Source organism: Anser brachyrhynchus, assembly GCF_964034855.1.
Source record: "Anser brachyrhynchus genome assembly, chromosome: 4".
NCBI lineage: Eukaryota > Metazoa > Chordata > Aves > Anseriformes > Anatidae > Anser > Anser brachyrhynchus.
This window is the reverse complement of record NC_137698.1, coordinates 27,269,842-27,293,263: the sequence shown is the minus strand read 5'-3', so window position 1 is coordinate 27,293,263 and position 23,422 is coordinate 27,269,842. Positions and strand designations below refer to the sequence as shown.

Genomic DNA, 23,422 nt, shown 5'->3' with positions numbered 1-23,422 from the left:
GTATGACTTCTGAGCCTTCCTGTTTATGTATAAAGGAATAGTTTGCTAGTTATATATATATATATATAACTATATATATATATATAAAATACAGTGCAAAATTCCTCACAATTCATTCACCTTTTTCCAAAACTGAAGTTCAGAAGCTGAATGATGCTGTTATTTTGTTCACCTCTTTTTACATGACAGGCAATGTAAGTAAATGGAGGCTATGTATACTGGATCTGCAGTGGAAATGGGAATATAATCTTGATGCTGATGAGGCTAAGGATAAAAGTATGAGCCCAGCTTAGCCTTTGTTTTAAAACTGTTGTGAAAGGTTTATTTCTGAACTCATTTTTTTCTGAAGGGTGCACTTTTTTAAAAAAACAACAACAAAAATGCAGACAGTACAGTATTTTTAATAAATGCAATATGAAAGGTTTAGAATTCAATATTCCAAGATGTTCTTGACTGCTTCAACCTTTTAGACAGTTGTTTTGATATATACATATGTGTATATATGTGTATATATATATATGCATACACACGCTTTATGTTAATATTTGAATTTAGGTGTAGGTGCCTGTCATATTGCTCTTTACCTGCTCTTAAAGTATATGGGATTTTTTTATATCTCAATTTTTTTTATATATTTAAAAGGATATGTATAAAATTCCTGACTACTTCGTATTAAATACCACTTCTGAACGCTCTTACCAGGTAAAACCTATTAAATCCTGTTTTTCTTCCAAAAACTTTCAGCAAATGATTCCTATTGGTACCACTGCATTTCACCTATTCTAGAACATGTTCTTATACGTAAAGAAAGATCGCATTCTAAATTTTTATTTTACCTGCCTTTGTTTTATGTCTGCATAGCACTTCTCACTGGGTACTGTCCTCATGTCAGTTTTGGAGGAATTTATGCATGAGTTTGGTCATATGACTGACTTCTGTTCAGCTCTTAGCTGTTTGTACTGAACAGAAAAAATGATTATTACAATGAGTTGGGGTTTATCAGGATTTTTCCGAGTGTGGGAAAGAGCTCTTCTGTTAACAAGATCATTTTTCAACACTATATGGTGTTCTATGGTTGATTCTTATTATAAAAAAGAAAAGCAGCAGCTTTTTCTTTCAGCTATTTAAAGCAGGTTTGGAATCTAGCTTTGAGTTCTCACCCACCCCCTTCTACTTGTCCCAGGACAATAAAAAGTTAAAATGTCTTTTGTTTCCTGCCCTTTGAGATACAGAAAAGTGTTCTTATGTATTTATGGGGCAACGGAGAACATACCAGAGGTTTACAGATTATGCAAATTGCCCGACAACAAACGTCCTGTAAATCAAATTTCTTACTGTCCTAGTCCATCTTCTCCAGAGACACTTCACTGCACTGCAAGTGATTCCCTCAGCTGACTCGCTTCTCTGCTTGACCTTTCCTTTGTAGGGCTTGAAAGATAAGCAGGATGTCTGGTGTTTGAGGACAAGAAAAACGCCTGAGGTCCTGAACTGTACGGAAAACTAATAGCTTTATATGCTTTGTGGACTATACATGTAGCTGTTTCTGTGCTGTTCCCCTTTACCAGTGTAGTTCCTGTTTGTGCTGTACTTAATTACATCTTGCACAATTTGCTATACCTGGATGCTCATTGCTCTCTTCCCTCTCCTTAGTTGTAGCAGGTGAGATACACTGTTCTATTTTTTTTTGTGTAATGATTTTTTTTTTCTCATTTGTTTTTAATTGTTTTAGTGTCAGAGGCTTCTCTGTTAGCTTGCTTTGTAGAAGAGTTTTGATGGATCAGGACATCCTGGAAGTATGTTAGTATGGCTGAGTGTAGTTGCACCTTTTTCCTGTTACACTCTTTTCGCAGAAGACTTGGGTATATGTGTGGGATTGAATTCTTTGTTTCAAGAGCTCCCTGATTGTTGCTTAGATTTTCTTTCTTTATTCTTACAGCGCATTATTTCTCTACTTTTTTTTTTCAAAGAGTCTGAAAGATTTTTGAGTTTGTTTTCTGTCTGAACCATACTATGCATGAAAACTATGACGCTTCATAAAAATGCGGAGTGTAATACCTTTAGTGTTCTCATAAACCCTCTATCTTGCATTGTTAAAGTAATCTAGGCTGGAAAAAAAAAGTTTAAATACTTAGGGCAACTAGTAGTTGCTGGAAATCAGGCATGGTTTATTTTATTTAGTTTTTCAGGGTATTGGGCTTCACTGGCATTCAGATGATACCTTGTTTCCCTGCTTGAAGTTTCTCTTCAGTAACCCCATCTTTCCCCCACTTGCCTTTTAGTGTCCATTTGGATAGGGCAGGGAATCCGCGGGCTGAATCTGACCGTATAAAACAGCAGGCTGTCTGGTTCATTGCCTCTGCTCTGTTCTCCCTCTCTACAACTCTGTAAGCATTTGTGCAGGCTGCTGTGTGTGAATGCAGTCTTCCAGCATCCACAAAAGATAATCCCCACTGGCCTGGGTTGGGCATGAGTCTGGTTCTCCTCTGGCAGCTGTAACCACAAAAAAACTCCCGGCTGGCTCCTCCTTCCCTTTCTTATTGCTGTTCTCAGCAGTCTGCTTTGGAGGAGGAGTGTGCTTGCTCTGTCCACACCCTCTGCTTCCTTGGGCAGGGCAGACCTTCTGCATGCTATAACAGTATTTTAAGGTCACATGAGCACGCGCTTTTAAATTGACTCCGACACTGAACACAGCTCGAGGTGGTGCATCCCTAACTTTGTGTCCCAGTTTGTTAAACAAGCCCTTCTCTTAAAGGCACACAAGAAAATCTGTTGTGTGTTGACCTCAGCTGTCATCCCCACGCTCTTAATTGCAGGTGGAGGTGGCGGGCAAGCCAGTGACTGACGTGCTCTCAACAAGTAAAACTTCAGTCCTGTGTGAAGCTTATTGAGCTCTGACTTTCTGATGGCCTTCATTTCCCGCCTTTGGTGCGTGCTGCTGGAAGGCAGTAATCTGTAACACCATGTCAGGTACGAAGCAGTTGAGGACCTGACTTAGGGAATGCAGAGAAAGAACGTACAACTCTTAATCTTGGTTAGGGTGCTCGGCAGGAATGGTTTGGGTGTCACAGCTTCTGCTGGCTTGCTGAAGAGGTCTGTCAGCAGCAGTATGTCTGCAGCAGGAGACATGGTATTTCAAAACCAGCAGAGAAGGCCTGTGATACCATGCCATGCCATGTAACTGGAGGCACGTATGTGCCGGAGGAGTTGGCATGCAGGACTCCTCATGGTATGCTTGATCTGGCTCTGGGACGTCTGTTGGTTTTGTCTGTCAGTTTCTGACTGATTGAATGTTCTAGTCTGTTGTAGACCAGGTTCAAAGCATTTTCTCGGTTATTGGAAGATTTAATACCTCTAATGCACTGCTCTGACATTTCTGCAAAGTTATTAAACAGACCTCCAAAAGGAGAGTTATGTCCCTTACTATGAATAGCAGGCTTGTGGTAAGATTAACTGAAGTTGTGGAGCTCAATATAAAGGAATTTTTATTTTTATATTTCATATTTTTATTATTTTATATTTATTTTAAATATATGAAAGAGAGACAATGTTCTTCCTTCATTGTGGAGATAGGTGACAATGCAGGGAGTGCATACACATCTAGCAAGTCCAAAAGTTCTCAGTTCAGCTCTGCTGTATGTCTTCCATTTATGATAGTACCCAACTGATCCAGGCAGAGTGATGTTAACAGAAGTTTCTGTAAGCATAATAGCAAAATAGTTGGACTGCTTATGATCTGACCTCTTCTGGTATGTTCTTTGTAGGTACTGTATGGGAAGGCCAAAATTACTGTGTGACAACTTGTATCTATTGCATCATTCTAAATGTAGCTTCTGAATAAGTTATCACAATCTGATATATTTTGGGGAAAATGGAGATGCTTCCAGGTGTAAGCAGATGTATTTTCAATCAGGATCTGCTTCATCATATGATAGTGTGAAATTTTCTTGGCTGTCCATTAAGGAGCTTTTCTCAGTGCCTGTAAAATCGTAAGAAGAATCCTCACACAGGTATGAAAGAAATGTGTTTGAAGAGAGAGCATGTTTTAAATTGTAAATATTCTGAACAGTTTTTTAAGGGAGTGAGAATGGTCAAACCAAAAGGATTTGTTTTGACCAATAGTAGATCTCTAGGGAAGAGTTTAAGAAGAGAATAAGCATACACACTTGTCTCTTGGCCTCCAGTATTCCTACCAGAGCTGTTGTCTTTGATAGCTTTTCATGTTTTTTTTCTTCCTCCTCGTCTTTTCCTCTGGTATTGTCTTCCATGTCACATCTTTCCAGGCTGAAGAGCCCTGATCCATTTTGTTGCCCTGTAGAAGGAAACTTATTTTGTACTCTGTAATCAGTGTGATCTTTTGTAATCAGTGTGATCTTTTGTAACCTGTTCTAGCTCTTCTGTAGTCCTTTTGGACTTCTGGCAGTACGAAGTTCTCTCTTGTACTTGATAGTACTTTGTATCTGATTAATTTGGGGACTGCTGGTGCATGTTAAGCTCTTTCTTGTAACTGTACCACTTCATTTGGGAATGGTAGTAGTACCATCAGAACCCCTAGGGTAAGTTAGGATTGGTTCTGTTCCCTCCCTCTCCTCCCTACCTGCAATGTGACTCAATTCGTGGTTATCAGTAGAGAGTTTTATCTTATGTTATCACCCAGCTGCTCAGTGCTGACAGTTCTGTCCCCAGCTACCCTGCAAACTTTGTCACTTTACTTTTCACCTCTCTTCAGTAACTTGTTTGTTCTTTAGAGGGCTAAGCTGTTTGCCAATAGGAGAAAGCTGTTTGACCTCTGCTAATAACTCTTGACATTGGCCAACCAGTTCAGCTCTACTTCACAAGGCTCAACAGCTGGGTAGAGGAGAGAGATCGGAATTAGAAGTCCTATAATCTATTTTTAGAGCTGCCAGCTGGCTGGATGTTTATGGTGCATATAGCCTTGTAGCAGTTACAGTGAATGGTTAGAGAATGTGAGGATGAGCAGAGGAAACAGTGCATAAGGAAAAGATCTGGAGGGAGATGGAGGGCCATCTCCTTTGTTTGGAGGGAATGAAATTTTCTCATTGCTGAAAAGGTACATGATGCTTTAGTGTAATGTACTGCATGTGAATATAAAATATTTTGTAAAAATGATACAGTCATTGCTAAAATGGTCTTAATTATAAACTCCCTTGCCAATTATATCTTTTTTAGGAAAGCAATACTAGAAAATGTGCAGATTTTTGGAAAGACAGGAGCCTGATAGCTCTTAATTAGATGGGGTGAATGAAATAGATGCTTTTCAAGCACCCAACTGAGTGAAAATACTGTGCTCAGGAAGGTATGTGATGAAGATTGAACCTCATTCATACCTCCCCGTTACTGCTGCAAATCCGACTTAGTGTAGAAATTTGGAGAAGGGAAAGCTTTATCTTACAAGCTGAGTTGTCTAAAGACAACTGCCAGAATGTTTTTGGTGGTGTTCCTTGTTGAGTTGTCCTCTGCATTTGTTTAAAGGAAGCCTTTCTGTTTTGGAAGCAAAGACCCTGACTGTGAAGGAAGCAACTGCATAGTTACATGTCATTTCAGAGGTTGGGCTGTTGCATGCTAATAAAGGTATGACCATGCTTGAGAAATGACAAGCACAAGACTTTCTTTGGAAAGATAAGAGTATGGAATCAAGGTGTGGTCACAACATACCCCTTCCTCCCACCCTGATCGTGAAGTAATTTCTATGGTTTTCACTTTGCAAGGCAGAGGAGGAATACGTCTTGGTCTGTGAAAGCCTGGTGTGTTCAGTCTTCTGCAGAACTTGCTACCAAATGTGCAAAACCATCTGCTGCCTTTTCCTGATTATGTACAAAGGTATATATGTATGGGTTTTGAAAGCTTTACGTAGACAGAAGATTCTGAAAGGTTTTCCACTCAAATATTTCTGCTTTTCTCTGCAAAAGAATGTGAACAATTGTGTTCAAGGGACTACAACTTCGGAGTGAAACAAGTGGTAGGTTAAGGAGACGTATTACAAAAATACCGTGACTAAAGATTCTCACTTTTTAATCTAAAAATTGACTGGATTTTGTACCAGCTCCATGGCGCAGTGCACATTTGTATCTATTGGGTATGTGCATTCCAACCACATTTACTGAAAGTAAAATACTTTCGTGATGATATCATTAAAATAAGGAGATTCCCAAGAAAGGGGATGACGAAGTATCATCCTATTAAATATCAAAGGACTTGTGTAAAATGTTGTGTATAATATTCTGTATTACTGCTACATTTTTGTAACTTTTAGTACTGTAATCTTAATACTGTTTTATTTTTCATGTAAACTTACCAGTTGTTTCTGTGTTTTCAAATATAAAATAATTCATTTTCTTTATGCAGGTTATAAAGCAGCTAAATGGAGTCTGAGCAGCTGTTTCACAGAGGCTACTATCGAAACAGTTACAACAGTATAACTAGTGCAAGCAGCGATGAGGAGCTTTTAGATGGAGCAGGTGTAATTATGGACTTTCAGACGTCTGAAGATGACAATCTCTTGGATGGTGATGCATCAATTGGTAAGTTAATTTTATCTTTAAAATTTCTATGGGTTGCGTGTGGTTTTAGTTTTTTAAATAAATAAAAACAGTCCTTTTTCATAACAACTTAAAATTTCCCTTTAACTGTTCTGTCCTCCAAAAGGATGCTTTAGAGTTGAAAGTGGTTGAGAATTTTCCTGTGTGCTTGCCTCACAGTTGCATTGTATGGGATAACTTCTTATATGAGGCAGATAGTAACTTCTGTCAAATGACCAACTTGCTGTCAAGTAGGGGAAAGATGATTATTCTACAGCTACCTGCTTTTTCTTAGTTGTAATAGGATTTCTGAAGTCTTATGGTCTTTAATGTTCCCTTTGTGCAGAAATCAGCAGTCTTCTCTAATTGTTACGTCTAGAGAAAAATCTGTTTTCTGCTAGATTTGGCTTCAAGTCTGTAAAACAGGCAAAAACCTGACAAGCAGAGGTGACGTTAGAAGCAGTGCAAAATGTCGAGAGTTGAATTTTTGGCTAAGTGAAAAGTTGCAAAGAGAAGAGCACTGGCAAAAACATGCAAGTAATACAAAGAAAAAAGAACTGGGAAGCTCTCCCTCTATTTTTTCATAAATGAAGTAGTTAATGGAGTGAAAGCTTTAATGTTGTCTTAACAATGGTCAAAGAGCAGAACAGAAAGGAAGGAAAGGAAGTAATTTCTAATTAACATAGTAAACTTTGTTAAATATATACTCTTGTCATTTCCTCTTGTTTTGTGTAAAATTGAACTCAGCCTATTGGTTTTTTATCACCCTTTCCTCTCCCGTTAGCATTCAGTTGTCTTCCTGCCATGCACTTCCTTCATGCACTTTTTCCTGTTTGCCACATTTAGCACTCAGATGTTGCCATTATAACTGATAGTTGTCGTATTGTTACAAGCATCCTTCCCATGTGTCTTCCTTTCATATCATCAGACATGTCTTGAATGTGCAGTTATTTAACTTGTATACTGATACAGGTATTAAAAGCCCAGATACCCTCAATGTACATAAAATTTGTTTCTGCAGAATTACTTGAAGAACATCAGCATTAGGAAGTCCAATACTTGGTAGTTAGGAAATTAAATGAACAATTGTCTTTCATGGGCACTATACTTCTGAATATCTGGCTTAATAAAAAAAAAAAAGTGCCTTGCTTGTGTAACATAATACTTGTAACCTATATTAAAAGTTTGAAGCTACTGTGGTTATTGTTTATATAAATCCTCTCTATCACTTCAAGCTTTAATGAGAAATGCAGTTTGCAGTAAAATAAATAGTTTGAGCCAGTATTCTGCCTCTTGCTTGCTGTGAAATTATATCCATAAATTGAGCTAGGCAGGTGAGGTGGTTTTGTTTGTACTGCCAAAAGCAATGCTAATTCTTGCACATGCCAGCAGTTCCTATTGCATTGTGATGGTGAAGTGGTAGAACATGCACCGAAACATAAATGTTGTTGTTCCCGCACCCCCCCAAACGGAAATTTTTGCTAATGGCATGTCAGCTTGCCACAACTCCGATCACCTCAGTAAGAGGTTGCAGTAGTAATAAGCACTATAACTTTATCGAAATGAATGATGATTTATGCATGGAAAATATTTTCTTAGATTAATTACAGTACATGTCCTAGCCAGAATCTGTTGTCAATTTTCTTTTCAAGGTGGTAGGAATATAACTCCCAAAAAAGTTTTAAATAAAGGCAGGAAGTGAGTATTTGTGTTAGTCCTTCCTTAGGTTTTTATATATGTAAGGTGGTTCTTTTGTGTGTGTTTAATTCAGCAAATCTCGTGGAGAAGACTTAAACAAGCACTTTCTTGATGGCCTGCATGCGCCCTTTTGTTTTTTTTATAGTTCTGTTACTGAATTAGCAGCAACTGTATTATTATTTTTTAAATACTCTTGTCCTTTAATTTTCTCTTTATTAACATTTTGATGTATTCATTCTGTTGAGCGTAAGTACAGGTGAATTCACCATATAGGATTTGTCCTGCTTCCTAGGAGGGCTCGGACTGTCCTGGTGACTGGAAGATGCCATGCTTCACAGCTCTGCAAGTCCTCCAGGACACTGTCTGAATGCACAGACATTAGGTCTAGTGTTGTGCTTTAGGTGGTTGAGCCCTGCCAAAATCCGGAGCCATGTTTAGATGTATATTTCGTGTATTAAGTCTGTAGGTCTGGAAGAATTTGTGAGCCTGGTTTCTTCACAAGGTGTAGAAAGTGGCAATATAATGTATCTGTACTTAAAATGATTGTGGAAGTAATGTAATTAAATTGATAGCTGCATTGCTACAAAAAGTAAACCTAGAATACAGATGAGCTTGAAGCACAGACCTGAATTTATCCAATCCAGATAAGTTACTGTAGACAATAGTGTTCATCATAAATTTACCATTTATGTAATAGAACACAAAATGACACATTTTTTAAAATAAAATCTCTGCAATGAGGGGAAGTAATGGATTAAGAAATTCTTTTTCATCTAATGATAATCGAACCATAAACTGCACATATATTATGCAGAGGAAAAGCTAACATGGAATTCTCAAACAATTGTCGTCATCATTGTCCCCCATTCAGAGGACAGTAAATTAATGGAGTAAGTCTGCTCATTTCAGTAGCCTTGGTAGGTCATTTAGCTGTCAGGACAGTGGTTCTCTCAAGCCTGCACAGTACTGCCATTCACATTACCAGTCATACTTAAGTACTTAACTGAGCCTTACAAAGCCGTTGAGGCTATTACTCAATGGTGAATATGCCTTCTGTTGAAAGCATATGGAAACGGGTCGATATTGGGGAATAACACTAATGACATAGCCTACTTGTTTCATGTGGGAAATTCCCTTCTGTTACATGGGCCAAAACAAGAGAACATTAACTGGAATCAGCCTTCAGAAAGGCTTAACACCTAGCCGTGTAGGTACCTTTACTATTTAGTTGATGGAGATGTGTTTTAACGTGTTGAGTTGATATGCACATGGAGGCTTGGATGGCTTACACCATAGCCTTGGCTAGAAGGGATACTGCCTGTCAGCTCTGATCAGAACTTGCTTTTATTGCTCAGCAAAATGAATATCTTGGTAGTAGTCAAGTTAATGTTTTACCTCATTAAACTGCTGTCTAATGAGAAGTATGGTGATGTTATACTGATAGTAGAAATACGTAACTTCTTATAGGGAAGAAATCTTACCAATGCTTATACGTGCTGTGTATTTCCATGTATGCAGTCTTCTTTTTTTAATGAAAGAAAATGCAGATCATTGCCATGATGATCTGTGTGTTTCACTTTTAGACTCTTTGGTAGCTTCTTGTTAGGTCAATTTAAACACTTCATACTTGCCATTAAGAAGCTATCAGTTCTTTAATACTTAAGCCAGATAAACTGATAATTCCTCTTTTGAATATTATAGGAGATCTACAGTACTTAGTTAAAAAAAAAAAAAAAGTTACACTGGAGTAGTACGCTGTCTTCCATTATTTTAATGGGGAGGCAGGGGGAATCCTTCTAAACAGAAGTGAAATGAATGGAGATGTACTACCAGATTACTATTTTAACTAGTAAATGAATGAGAAGACTAAATGTCTAACCGATGCTTTTTCTCTTAGCATAGGCTTGCTTTGCCTTTCTCTGAAATCTGAGACACCCAATCCTTGGCCAGTGGCTGGGCCTGAATTTCTTAAGAAGTGTGTTAGTTCTTTTTTTCTTTGTTTTCCTCCTTTTATGACTTTGGTTTCAACAACTAGTGAGGTGAAACTGAGAGGTCCGCAAGATTTTATTCAGAATTGATGTTTATTTATATGATGTAAGAGAGGATTGCATCAATTTATATTTAATTGTAAGGTAAGTTCAGCAGCAAGGTGGATTTTTTGTAGTGTCAGACTGCAAATTTTTCAAGGCTCTGACTGAAATCAGATGATTAAACCTTATTTGCAGTTAAAAATGGTTTGCAAACAAATGATCTCACTGGTGTTTACATCTGTAGGTACTTTGATCTGTCTGTGGGAGTCTGAGTCCTGTAAGAGCTTGGCATTCTTTTCAATAGCTACAGTGCTTCTTGCTTCAGTTGAAGAAGGAGCTTAGTTGCTTATGTTGTGACTTCATGTGGAGACAGTTTACAGTCTGGCATATGGTGTTAACGTCAAATTGGCAATAGTTAACCTTACTATGACAACCTGTAAACTGGAAATTCAAAAGCTGCTGCTATAGCCACCGGTACCTACTTGCAGCAATAGCAGTGCCACTGAAAAAAAAGAATATGCCAGCTGGTAATCGTGTAAAATACTGTGGTTATCCTAAACTGGCCTTACCTATGGGTTGGAGACCTTTGTCTGAAGTACGGTGAAAGACCAAAGCAATCCATTTTTAGTGCCCTGAAGGGGCACTAAATGGTAACATTAAAAAATATGGCATAGTCAACTAATACAGCGTTATTTGAGGAACAGAAGGTAGTTTTCAGCAATTGCAGGTGGTTCTTCATAACAAATAAATTCCGATCACCTAAGAGGTTAATTGTTCAAGAAGAATCTAGATACTGTCTTTTCCAACAACACATGAATATCCTCTCGTGTGTGCTTTTTTCTACTTAGCTATCACAGTGATAAAGAAAATAAAGAATACAAAGATATAAAGGAAAGGAACTTTTCCTGCATGAAGAACTTAAGTTCCTGTTTCATTATTTGTGCAGGAAAGTTTCATTAACAGAATCTTCCTGTTATCCACAGATGGTGTGAGAAAGGGTCTTGAAAGTCATGTTGTACTATCAGCGTGGTTTGTTTTCTATACGTGTGGTACAAAACTGACTGGACTGAACAGTTCGACATGTCTTTATTAACTTGGAAAATAGGTTGTATATAACTTATAAATATCTCCATTGAAGGGCTTGATGTTCATTTTAGGTAAGGAATATATTTGGTCTTGAATGATTCCGAAGAAAAGGAAGTATGAGATAACTTGTCCTGATCACAAGGGCAAGCATAAAACACAGCTAGTTTGTGTGACATAGTTAAACTGTCAGTTACTGCTTACAGTCTACTTTTTTTTCCAATTTAACTCTTGTTAGAGCTGCAGACATTTTCCCTGTGCTCCGTAGTACTAATGTGCCTGAAAACAAGGTATCCGACAATATAGAACCATGTTCTCTTATATCTTTTTTCCATTAGTAATGAATTAAGTTAATTTTGCTCATCTATCTGGAACATAGTTGCTATGCACTATATTTGCATAGATAACTGTCTAATTAATAAGGTTCTTCTTTCCAGGATTTCAAAATCCTTGGCTGAAAACAGTAACAGAAAAGCTGTCTGGAAGGCTCTTGGGTTAAGGGGAAAAAATGTTTCTTTTTCTTAGTTGTTACATGAGTGAGTTGCAGGTGTTTGAAATGCCTTTTTTATCTTACCTGTTCACCATGATGGTGCTTTTCTTTAACTCAGATGTTGTGCCAGCAGTTTTGTATATGGCTGAGAGTCTTTCTAAACCTAGTGGTGGCTTCCAGGTTTTTAGTTCGTATCCGTGGATCTTTTCTTCCACAGACTTTCTTTGTGAAGTTGTTTAGCACCCTCACCATCCTTTGGCAAGCTGCAACAGCTTAGTTGCATTTTATCTGAAGAATCATTACCTTTTTTTTTTTTATTTTGAACCAAAATCCAGGTATAAATACTACCGAGAGCATGTATAACTGCCACAGTCTTGGCTAGGTTAACACTTGCTGATGCATTAGCATGGACTGACACAGAGACTGCTTCATCACTTGCCCTTGTAAAGCCTAAATGCTTAAGCTCTTCTTTTTCTTGATAGTTGCAGCTGTGGAAAGTCTTTCTGCTGAGACATCGGGTTTGTAGGGGGTGTTATCAAGCTTATTGAAGTGAGACTGCTGTTGATACAAAAAGGTTTGATATGAAACTAGGACAGAGTGACCTGAAACTGGGATGGCTTGACTGTCTCGCCAAATACAGGTACTGTGATATCGTGCATTGACTCTATGCACGTAGAAACTGACTGGGATTAGCATGTAGCTGGATGGCATAGTGCTGTCACTGTGAAAGGGGGCAGTGACCCCTTTTAAGGGGGTAGAGAGGAAAGAATTGTCAATTAAAATCCCAAGTCTCCCAGGAGAAGAACTGCATCAGAGCGATGATTTGATTACAGCAAATCAGTGAGTGGTGTATTAATCACCAGTATGAGATATCAAATCATTCGCAGCTTATGTTTTGCTACTCTGTGCAATGTATGCTCCTGAGCAAAAATTTGTCCTTGCCTTTTCTTTGTAGTGCACTTGATCATCTAAAATAGTAACTCTAAGAGCTCTTTTATTAGAACAGATGGTTGAAAAATAAATAACTGATTTCCATTACTACTTATTTCCTTCGCTTATCAGTTGCTTCTTTTACAGGTTAAGGATTTCTGGTTTACTTAGTTGGACCTTGCAGCTGTCCCATGCTTTGGATCATTTTTACTGCCTCCTTCTGAACTTTTTCTAGTATCTGTAACGTAAGGGTGGGATGAGATCTTCGCACAGTATTGGGAAGATAGGCATGTCATGGAAACAGAGTAGCAACCTTCAATTTTATTCTGACCACTACTGAGTATTGAGCTCACAGTTCCACAGAATTCAAATATGCCTGGCATAGCGTAGTATTATGTATTAACAAAATTGCTGATGACATGACATCTGTGTTCATACAGTTTATGTATGGAGAAGATTTAATGTTCTTGAAGATAAGAAGTAAGCTTAATATAGATGGCATGTCTAGTGAGACGTGTACCTGTTGGTGTTATTTTTATCCCTTGCACATACAACTTGAACAGCAGGTGGGAAATACTGGCCAAAACTAAACAACCCCAAAGCAGGAAAAGGGCAATCTAACAGCTAAAACCTGTTTCTTTTTTTAAATAATAAAAAAAAAGGAAGTAGCTAAAAGGCTCTTAGAGAATAAGAGAAAGCAACGTGATCTCATGCATGCAGAAAATAGGCTGCTTTTCTTTCACAATCTTCCCTGTCTGATTAGTACAGTAATAACAGATATTTTAAGGGGAATGTAAAGCTGACCAAATAAAAAAAAGGGGGGGGGGGGGGAAGGGGGGGGGAAGCACTTCTCCTGGCTGATAACTCTGCATAGTGTGTTTATCATAAAGCATTTCTTCCATCACCAATGGGATGGACATCAAGAACAGTGTGGTGGACAACCCCAGGAAAAAAAAAAGTGAAAAGAAACCTGAAGGAAATAGGCTTGTCTTTATTTTTTTTTTTTTTTTCAGGCTAAGTGGTCAAAGTAGTCTTCAGGGATCAAAGGCTTATTTTTTTTATATTTTATTTTTGGTCTTATGTATTAACATTGTACCATGTTTTCATTATTTTCTTTCTATTTTTTCTTCTGCCCTGAACCTTTGCCTGGTGATGGGGAGCCTTTACTCATATTTCGCTGACGTGCAGTGAAGGTTCAGCTATCCTAAGGGGGAAGTCAGTCTCAGAATTCATTACACAATGTGTTTGCGGCTCTGTGACCTGTTCTACTGCATTGTTTGCTAGTTGGGTTTGACTTCAATTATCTTCCTTGCCTGGCCAGTGAGTAAAAGCACCACTGGAAGTTATACAACGCTGTAAAATTCAAGAACCTGTGGTTGGCCAATGAAGATGCAAGCTTATTAGGCTAGATCGTGGAATAAAGTGTTCTCTGCTGGATGAAATGATTGTGAGCAAAATTAAGTAACAGATTTGGGGGAAACAAATAATTGTGGGGGAGAAAAAGCACCTGTAATTATGAAAACAAGCTATTTTTTTCCTTTATAAGAAAATGAAAATATAATAAAACTCAGAGTGCATTACTGTTAAGCACATTCTTCTGGGCTTTCTTCCCATTTTGTTTAAGCCCCATCTGCCTTTAAGTACTCAGCAGCATATGTTATAAATTTGTTTGCTTTTGCGATATATTCTGTCTTAAATTTTCCATGTTATAGTCTGTCTCATTGAGGCTTTTGATGAGGTGGCAATGGAAACAGTTTAACGGAGTCTTCTGTCTGTGGCTTGATACAGAGCTGGGAAGCCTTTTGCCAACACCGTTGTGATCAAGCACATGATTTCATGTAATGCTAATAAGTGAAGGAAGTTCAGGTCTCTGTAATGCTAAGATTTCAAAAAAAAAAAATCATTTTTACTGTGTCTAATCTAAAGGTATGTATGACTTGTATGACTGTTTTTTTTTTTCTTTCTCTCTTGTGATGGCACCTTTAAGTTATTTCATCCTGGACTGTGTGATGGAACTGGGAGGAGTGTGTTTGTCTTTCTTGCATTGTCCTTAGTTTTCCTTTTGCCGGCCCTGCTGCGTGACCCAGATGAGAAAGTTGCATGGTTTTGTACAGAAAGAACCAAGTCAGACTGAAGGGGCTGCAAGGTTAGTAAACTGAGACAAAGGAAGCAAAAGGAGTAGGCAAGATGGTGGAATGATTGGGTCTGGGCTTAGTTTAGCCACGTGGATTGAGAAAAGGATAAATGAAAGGAAATTAGGAAGAAGGCAGGAGAATAAAGCGGGAAGGAAAAGGAATGGAAATGAAGGGAATGGGAAAGAGTAGGTTTTGGGAGGTTTTGTGTGTTCTTTGCATACCCTGTTGTACGTGGATGCTTCCATATGTAGCCATGCTTCCATATGTAGGCTTCCATATGTAGCCATCAATGGAGGGCACATATGGGTTCAAGTCCTTTCAAAATGGTTGGAGATGGTAGCTGTTTTGAGAGAGAGCTCTCTTATGTTGTGTTTTCAAGAGAACACTATCTTTTAGCTCTGCTGAGGGAGAAGCTTTCATTTTGAATAACAGGAAAGGAAATGACCGTGAAGAGTCACTAAAATCTTTTCTATCGGTCACAGTAACGTTTGTAATTATCTGACATGTTTTTGTCATCTCTTGTTATTTGAGATCATTCAGCATTGTCAGTCTTACATTTGGAATTTCATAAAAGACCTGATTTTTATTTTCATTACCTGGTGCAATGAAATTACATAGTCTGTGATCAGAATAAGCCAAATAATTGAGGGAATTGAGAAAATGTTTGGCTTGTATGTAGTAAGGTGTTCAGCTGTATTATTTAAACTCAGCTTACTTCTTAATTTGATATGGTAGAATAGTGCTTCAGAATTAAGCTCGTCTCCTCAGCCCTGGCTAAGGAGGCTGGTATACCTCAGTGATGCTCCCCTACATTTCATTGGCTTTGTTCTGTCACCTCAAAACACCTTTCCCTTGGTTATCCTGATTTGTCTAACCTCTAACTTATTCTGGTATGTTCAGATACTTTATAGATAATATTTCTTCTCCCTCCTCCTAAAAGAAAAAAGATATGGTACGGAGGAGGATTAAGGTAACTTTTTTCATTATCAGCCTGTTTTAAAGGTGTGTCACCCAAATACATTGTGGTATTTCCAGAACAATGGACTTAAAGCCCTTTTCTGCAAAGATAGATGCATCTAAATGATGTTTAAGAACAGGATGTGCCTGTTGAGAACAATGGGAACGCTCAGATGCATGAAGCTATTTGGGCATGGAGGATTTCTGGGATTGAGGCCTTAGAGTATAATTATTGTGATGAAATCTCTTTGAAAGCAAGCTACTCTATAAACCTGCTGTTTACATATGAGCTTTCTTATGCACTAAATTGGCTGTTTTTAAGGGGTTCTCAGTCACTGAAAATAAAGCTATTGTAAAACTAAATTTAGGCTTTACAAGTGTTCATAACATCATATGCTCCATAATACCCAAAATACCGCCTTAACTACAGACACCATTTCACTAGCTACAATTTTGGGTTTTGCAGGACTTCACAATAGAAATAACTGACATGTTCTTGAATATACAGTTATCAGACAGTTAAAGGCAGACACTTCTTCAAATGAGTTAGAAAAGGAAGACTTTGGAAACATTAAATTGTATAGACTTTTAGAGATGGATAAAATGACTGTCTTATTTTGGTCAGGTTAGCATGCAATGTCTTTCTCTTTTTGTTTTGCTGCTTAAAATAAACAAGACCAGCGTGTAGGGAAGGTAATACATGCGGTGGCAGTGGTTATGAACAATAAGAACACAAGCTGCTGGTAACTGAGAAGGGAAGATGACTGTTCTGCTTTTTAGGATGATAAAAAGAACTGTGTTTGGCAGCCTGTCTACGAGCGGTGACCTTGGAAGAGCTATTGTAATTTAATATTACATAGGCTCATAAAGATTTATGTAGCAAATACAAAGTTGTATCTGTTTAACATTGCAGACTTTATTTTCTGTCATAGCAAAGGTTTTATCAGGTAAGTCCTCTAGCTAGTTATCCTTTATCTTTTCCAGTCCGGTCTGGATTTTAGACTTCCGTAGAAACTTTGCATGGGCCTTAATCCAGTGAACAGGTTTAGGTTACCAGGTTAGCCATTTCTCTGCTCTAACAAATTTTTATTGTCAGTTCAGAGGCCTTCAGTAACAATATCTTAAACTAGTGGTGGTCTTCCAGTCTGTGTTTTACAAGTTCTCTATAACCTCTAGTCCATACTTTTCTCCAGTGTGGAGTTGAGTTTGTAGTGTTGTCTTTTGTAATCAACATATAATAAATGCGCTAACAGTTCATTCTCTAATAATTCTTTCTTCAGATTACCAAAATTGGTAATCTTTCTGCCACAAATGACTTTCTTTAGATGTAGTAGAAGATTCTTTCTAGGTATGGAATTGAGAATGTGCAAGAGTTTCTATTGCACTTCCTTTTAAGTTAAAGTCCTATGGATCACTTAGAGTTCAGAGGTGGTTTTATGCTGAAAATTTTGGGCGGCTTCTGTGGTGCCTGGGAGTATTTTTTTCAGTGATACCAGTGGGAGTAGGATAGCACTTTTGTGACTGTGTATACATAGTTACAAAAGTCATTGTCTGTCTTTCTCCTGACTTTTCATTGTTTAAGATATATCTTATTTAAGGGTTTTAGGTGTTCATTTTTGGGTGGATATTAAATCCTCTAGGTTTTCCTTTTTTTTTTTTTTTTTCCACTTGCAAAAATGGATTAATGCATATAGGGTCTGAAAGTCACTTATGGATGCTCACAAACTTGAGGATTGAGTAGTTCTTGTTGAAAAGGTGATTGTAGGAGGCCACCCTTCAGAAAGCAATTCTTTGTATAGATGACAGCAAATGGAGATGTCTCCAACTCAGAAGACACCAATATTTTAGAACTGAGTTATCTCCAGGGTTACCTCTGTCTTAGAGACAAGATAGAGTTTTTTTTTTTTTTAACTTTAGTTTGCTACAGGGCTCACACGCATTTCTTCTTTTATTCTCACACTTTTATATTTTAAAATCTCTATATACCAGCATTTTCTCAACACTTGTACTGGAGCCATATTTTTAAGATTTGATATATTACAGGTCTGTGAAGCAAGTATAGTGTTTCTTTATCCTACTCTGTGCTCAGCAAGATCAGATACAGTATGTGGCTTGTAACATTGGCAATGGCTTATAAAACAAACAACTTCGTTAAGGACCCATTTGGAAAACTGTTTAAGAAACCAATGCATTTGAAAACTAACATGGTTGGCTATCAGTCATAGTACAGAGGTGAAAAGGCAAGCATGGTAAAATGAATCCCTTTCCTTCTGTCCTGTGTGCATGAAACTGAAGCCAGGCCTTGATGCTGCAGATGGGCACCGTTCTCTGCACAATCTGTGTGTAAAAGATCTCATGTGAAACAAGTTTTGTATCACAAATTGCCAGATAGGAACAGTATAAGGTTGTACAGCAAACATACATCGTATCTGTATATGAGTGTATAGAAACATCAGGTTCAATGCAAGCACTCCTGCTGCACATGCCTGTGTATCTGCATGTGCACATGCTTCATCAAAAATACCATTCCATTATTTTTGTCTTAGCAGTATTCAGACTGAAAATAAATTATTTCAGAAAACCCATCTGTTATGAACCAATCAGCGCTAATGCAATTCTAGTTCTTGTGTCACGTGCCTTTGAAAGCAAATGCTTAAATATTTGCTTTTAATACCAAGGTAGCAAGAAGCAGTATATTTATATACATGGAAATATATGGGCAAACTGCTGTTTTTGTGCATTTAAAGTGAGTTAAGCCGTTATGTCTTCAGATATTCATTACTGAAGTGCTTAGGTTTTGCCCAAGCTGTGTCAGTAGCTGTTTCATCGGGTGTCCCCCAGATGCCTGGGTTAGCGCTTGGGGCTGCCACGTCAGTGCCTGTGCTTCTTACGGGACTCGGAGCATTTGGCCATTGTGTAGTGCAGCGAAAGCCCGAGTAGGGACTTGTGTTTACTGCGCTGTGTTTTTTTTCTCATTTCTCTTCCCTCTGAGCTTTTTAATAGAATATGGATGTTGTGCTGTTATAGTACCACAATAATCACCGCGAAGCACGGGGAGAGACGGGCACAGTGCACCCAGCTACGCGCTGTCATGCCGCCGTTGCTGCTCGACGTTACCCCTGCAGCTGGCTGCTGCGGGGGGAGGTTAGCCCCCGCAGCGGGGCAGCTCTTCCTCAGCGCTCGCCATCTCCCGCTGGGAAAGCCGTGGCCCCACCAGCGCCGTGTGCTCTCCCACGTCCCCCGGGCGGCCGCGGGGCTGGTGGCCGCGCAGCCCCTGAGGGGGCCGAGAGCCCGCCTCAGTCGGCCCGGCCCCGGCTCGCGTCAGCGCCCGCCCGGGCGGCCCCGTGCCCCGCCCCGTGACGCAGCCGCCGGCGGGCCCTGGCGGCGCCTCCCCGTGACGGCACGGGGCGGGGCCCGCTCCTGCGCCCCGGCCGCCTCCGGCTGCGCGTCCGGCTCCGCTGGGGGTCCCAGCGCGGCATGGCCCCGGCCCCGGCCCTGGGCTGACAGCAGCCGCCGCCCCCCCGCGCCGGCGGCCCTGCTGCTGGCGCCGCGGCCATGGACGCCCCTGCCGATCCCTACCTGCCCTACGACGGGGGAGGAGACGGCATTCCGCTCCGCGAGCTGCACAAGCGAGGTACCGCCGCGGGCACCCGCCCGCCGCCACAGCGCCCCCGCCGGGCTCCGGCCGCCGCCCCTCCCGCGCACCCAGGCGAGGCGGCCCGGGGCTGAGCAGGCCCGAGCGGGCAGGCTCCGCGGGGCCGCCCGCCCTGCCCCACCGGCACGGCCGTCGCCCTGCCGGGGGGCCCGGAGCCTCCTCTGCCTGCCCCGGGGCACGGCCCGCCGGCGGCTGCGGGAAGGGGGAGCGGGAGCCGCGGGAGGGCGGCGCGGCCCCGGAGCTAGGGCTGAGGAGAGCGGCGGGGAGCGGTCCCCTCTGCGCCGCGGCTTGCGAGGGGGCAGGTGGAAAACTAGGCAGCGTTGCCAGAAAAAGCCTCTTCTGAGCCTGCCCTTTGCTTCTTACCCCCAGCTTAGAGCAGAACGGCCGCTGTAAAGATGCGCTATCTCAAAATAGCGAGACAAGTTCGAGTAGGAATGAATGAGTGACGCCTCGAAATTCTGAGGACGTCTCCCATTTCACTGGATTAGATGCTTAAACCTTCGCGTTTAAGAACAGTAAACGCGATAATTGCTCACTTCAGTTTTGTTTAAATCGGCTAATCTAAAATTAGAAGCTTATCAACATTTATGGCTGCTGGCGATGGCATTAAAGAGGAGGTACGCTGAGAATAAGGGTCATTTACATAAGATTTTTTTTTTCCCCTCTATTTTAGGCTGTTGTGTCTTTCCTCATCATCTCTTACTTGTTTACATAAATTAGGTCACACTTTCTTTTGTTTTCATCTGGCATCTTCATCTGTTTTAATGCTTTACACAAAAGGTTATTGTTGTCTTTTTATGATTCTTACGGTGTTTACCAGCATGTGTTAAGAATGTCAACAAGTTCTAACATGGCTTAGGGTATTCTAAGACAAGGAAATTTTTAACCTTGTGCTACTGCTTTTTGACCACAGTATTCTCTGCCCAGATCATAATTGTATAGCAGGTAGCTGGGTAGTTTTCTATGTCAAATTTTAGAATCCCTTACAAGAAATTGAGGATGGTCCTTTCCTAATACATCTGCGAGGTGTGAAGTAGATCTCTTCAGATTGCTTTCGTTTTTCAGATAGGTGTGAAAATGAGTTGGCTGTACATGCTGATTACCTGAAATGGTAGAGTGTAGATCCCTGCTAAACATCCCTGTTAATTACACTTTCAAGCTCTGCAGATTATAGTTAGACATTGAAACCTGATCAGTTTTATTATATGCCTGGAAACTAGCAGATTTTAGTTGATTTTGCAATACAAAAAGTAGAGAACTGCAGTGCAAAATGGTGTCTGGCACGTTAGAGTTTAGCTTTTAAGCATACGATCTACAAACACTGTAATAAAAACAGTCGGGCTGGACTGAGTGTTTGCGTCTCGGTGACATCACAAGGCACCAGCGGGAGAATTCCCTGATGTGACTGGTTGAGTTTTGCAGTTGTTTCATTGAATTCTGTTGCTTCCAGTATTCTGAAATAGTATTCAAACCCAGTGCTTATTCAGTTTGCTACTGTGAGCTCTGATTAAAACAGCCAAACAAAACTCCACGATTTTGATTGCTGCCATAATCTCCTGCAAATCTTAATTTGTCAAGTGCATATGACTCATATGAAAATTGCTTCTCCAGACCATAGTTTGTGCCACAGATTTCATTAAAATTTGTGTATATTTCCTGCTGATCTGTAATACCACCGTAATCCTTGTTACTGTCATTAGCTATCAAAATAAGTCTTAAAAATGGGAACAAAGGCTTAAACTTAAAGTGAATTTTTTATACTTGTTACATTAGCTACAAATCTGGGCAAAGATACTACCAAGATGTTTCTCCCTCATGTAGATTTCAGAGCATTATAATAACAAGTTAGGAGAAAATAGATAAAGATACTTTGAGAAAAGAAACATAGTTGTTAAGGCCTGTGGAATTTCTTTCTTTATTCACATACTGACAGCTTGGTCCTGCAGCATAACGTTCACTACTTGCAAAACTGCTTTGTAACAGCAAAGCATTTGTTGTACTAATTGACTGCAGTGGCTCGCCTGAAGTGACTGAACCTCAACAATGACGAAAGGACTGTTTAACACATTAGGGGTCTTTGAGGTTTAATTAACAGGCTTTACTAACGGTGGATGAGATGAAATGCAAAATATTGTACTTATTATTACATTTGACCCATTGGCTTGCATTAGGAAGATATTTTAGTTTTCTTAGTGGGAATATGCTGTGAAACCTCAAACGGAAATATTCTTAACATATGACAAGATAAACAATTAATACATATTTACTACTTGTCATTTTATTGGTGGGGGGGAACAAGTAGTGTCCAATAATATCTGTTTTTGTTATCTGGCCTTCCTTTAACCTCCTCTGTCCTAATACTTCTCTTTATGTGGTACTAAACACGTAATTCCAGACCTCCTTACCCTCCCAGGTATACTGAAATATAACTACAGGAACAGAGTTCACTTCTAGTCTTTTCTGTGGTAATAAAATGAGTTAAAAATACTACTTCTCTCCTTTAGAAAGCATTTTTAAGTCCTGATTCAGGGCTGCATATATAACAAGTAACTGACATGTACACTTTCTCAGAAGAATTTATTATATATAATAAGCCACATACTGTAATATATATTGTATAAATAAATTGTTCTTTGTGTTACTCATTTGTTTGCCCTTGGATTTATTTTTGCATCATTCTTTTTAGCTGGACCCATATGATAGTTCCTAATTATCAGCATCTCGTTTGTCTTCCAGCTGTTCACGGACATGTTCACACTCCGTGATTTCCACTCCCCTCTTTTTACCCCCCTCTCCCCCCCCAAATAAGCAATGATTTTGCCATTCTTTAAAAGTTTGAAACATAAGCAATAGCAATACATATATAGCAGTCAAGCTGTCAGTTGTAAAACGTGAGCGTCAACAAGCATGGGGGTTGTTAACCCACCCGTATAAACATAAATGCATTTTAGATTTTGAAAGTCCTTAATCAAAATTAGTGAAATGCTCTTCCATTAATAATTTGCAATTGAGTTGGTAGCCAGGAGATGTGAGAAATATGTGCATTAAGGGCATACCAGTTTACATGGTTGTAGTAGTAACCATAACTTATTGTGCACTGGCGGGCCACCCACCATTGCATGAAGGTGGTTACAATAGCCTGCAGCTTACAACATGCTATGAGCAGTGGGGAAGTCTTCGAGATGTGCTAGTATCTGAGGTATTAGAAAGCTAATGAGCAAATCAATATTAGGCCTTTCATGGGCCTGAACATGGCCTGATTTGGGATAATCATATTGGCAGAATTTTTCTTCTTGTTGCATCCTGTCTTTGCCCTTCAAAAGAGTATCTAAGTAGTTGTTAAGTACATGCAGCAGCAGTGTTTAGAAATGTGATTATCTAAATTTCTCTTGTCCTGGCTATCGCCTTGGCCATTGTTAGATGCTAGATTACTTCCTTTTGTAAGGTTTGCTTTACGTAACATTACATCTCTTTATACCTTTTTGTTTTTCTCATCTCTTTCTTGCACGGTCCATATTTTTAAGTTGTAAATTTAATAGATTGAGGACCCCCATAACTCTTCACTTGCATATCTGAAGTCACTATTTGTTTGGGCCATAACTAAAGTAATAGTATAGACCATTCTCCATGTACTTTAAGATAAGAAAATGAATATGTAATAATACATGTTTTTCTTCCTCCTGCATCAAAAACAGAAAGAGAAGTGATTCTTCCACCTAAAGTCAAAAGACAAAGATAATTATGCGTTTTTTTAATGTGCTATATGCATTGAGGGATATTTCACCTGTTCTTTGCCCTTTTCTCAGATTCCTGTGTGTTTGCAGTGGATACAGGTTCTCAAAAGTCTTTGTTTTCACTCTGAGGTGCTACTATTCAGCTTTCACTTAACTCTTGCTTTTTTAAAGGCT

The 23,422-nt window shown here is 39.5% G+C and overlaps 1 protein-coding gene across 4 annotated transcripts in view; it reads left to right on the top strand.

The window, feature by feature from the left end:
- The window catches only part of CLCN3 (chloride voltage-gated channel 3), a 62,047-nt gene that overhangs the window by 7,993 nt on the left and 30,632 nt on the right, over positions 1–23,422 (top strand). For 2 of the 4 annotated variants that reach the window (XM_080589039.1, XM_080589041.1), the window contains exon 2: positions 6,364–6,539. In XM_080589039.1, coding sequence (XP_080445165.1) covers positions 6,380–6,539 — 160 coding nt within the window. In that variant the 5' untranslated portion in view covers positions 6,364–6,379. Of the gene's footprint in view, positions 1–6,363; positions 6,540–19,222; positions 19,494–23,422 lie in introns of those variants that run through there. The other 2 variants (XM_080589042.1, XM_080589040.1) reach the window with 2 other exon arrangements.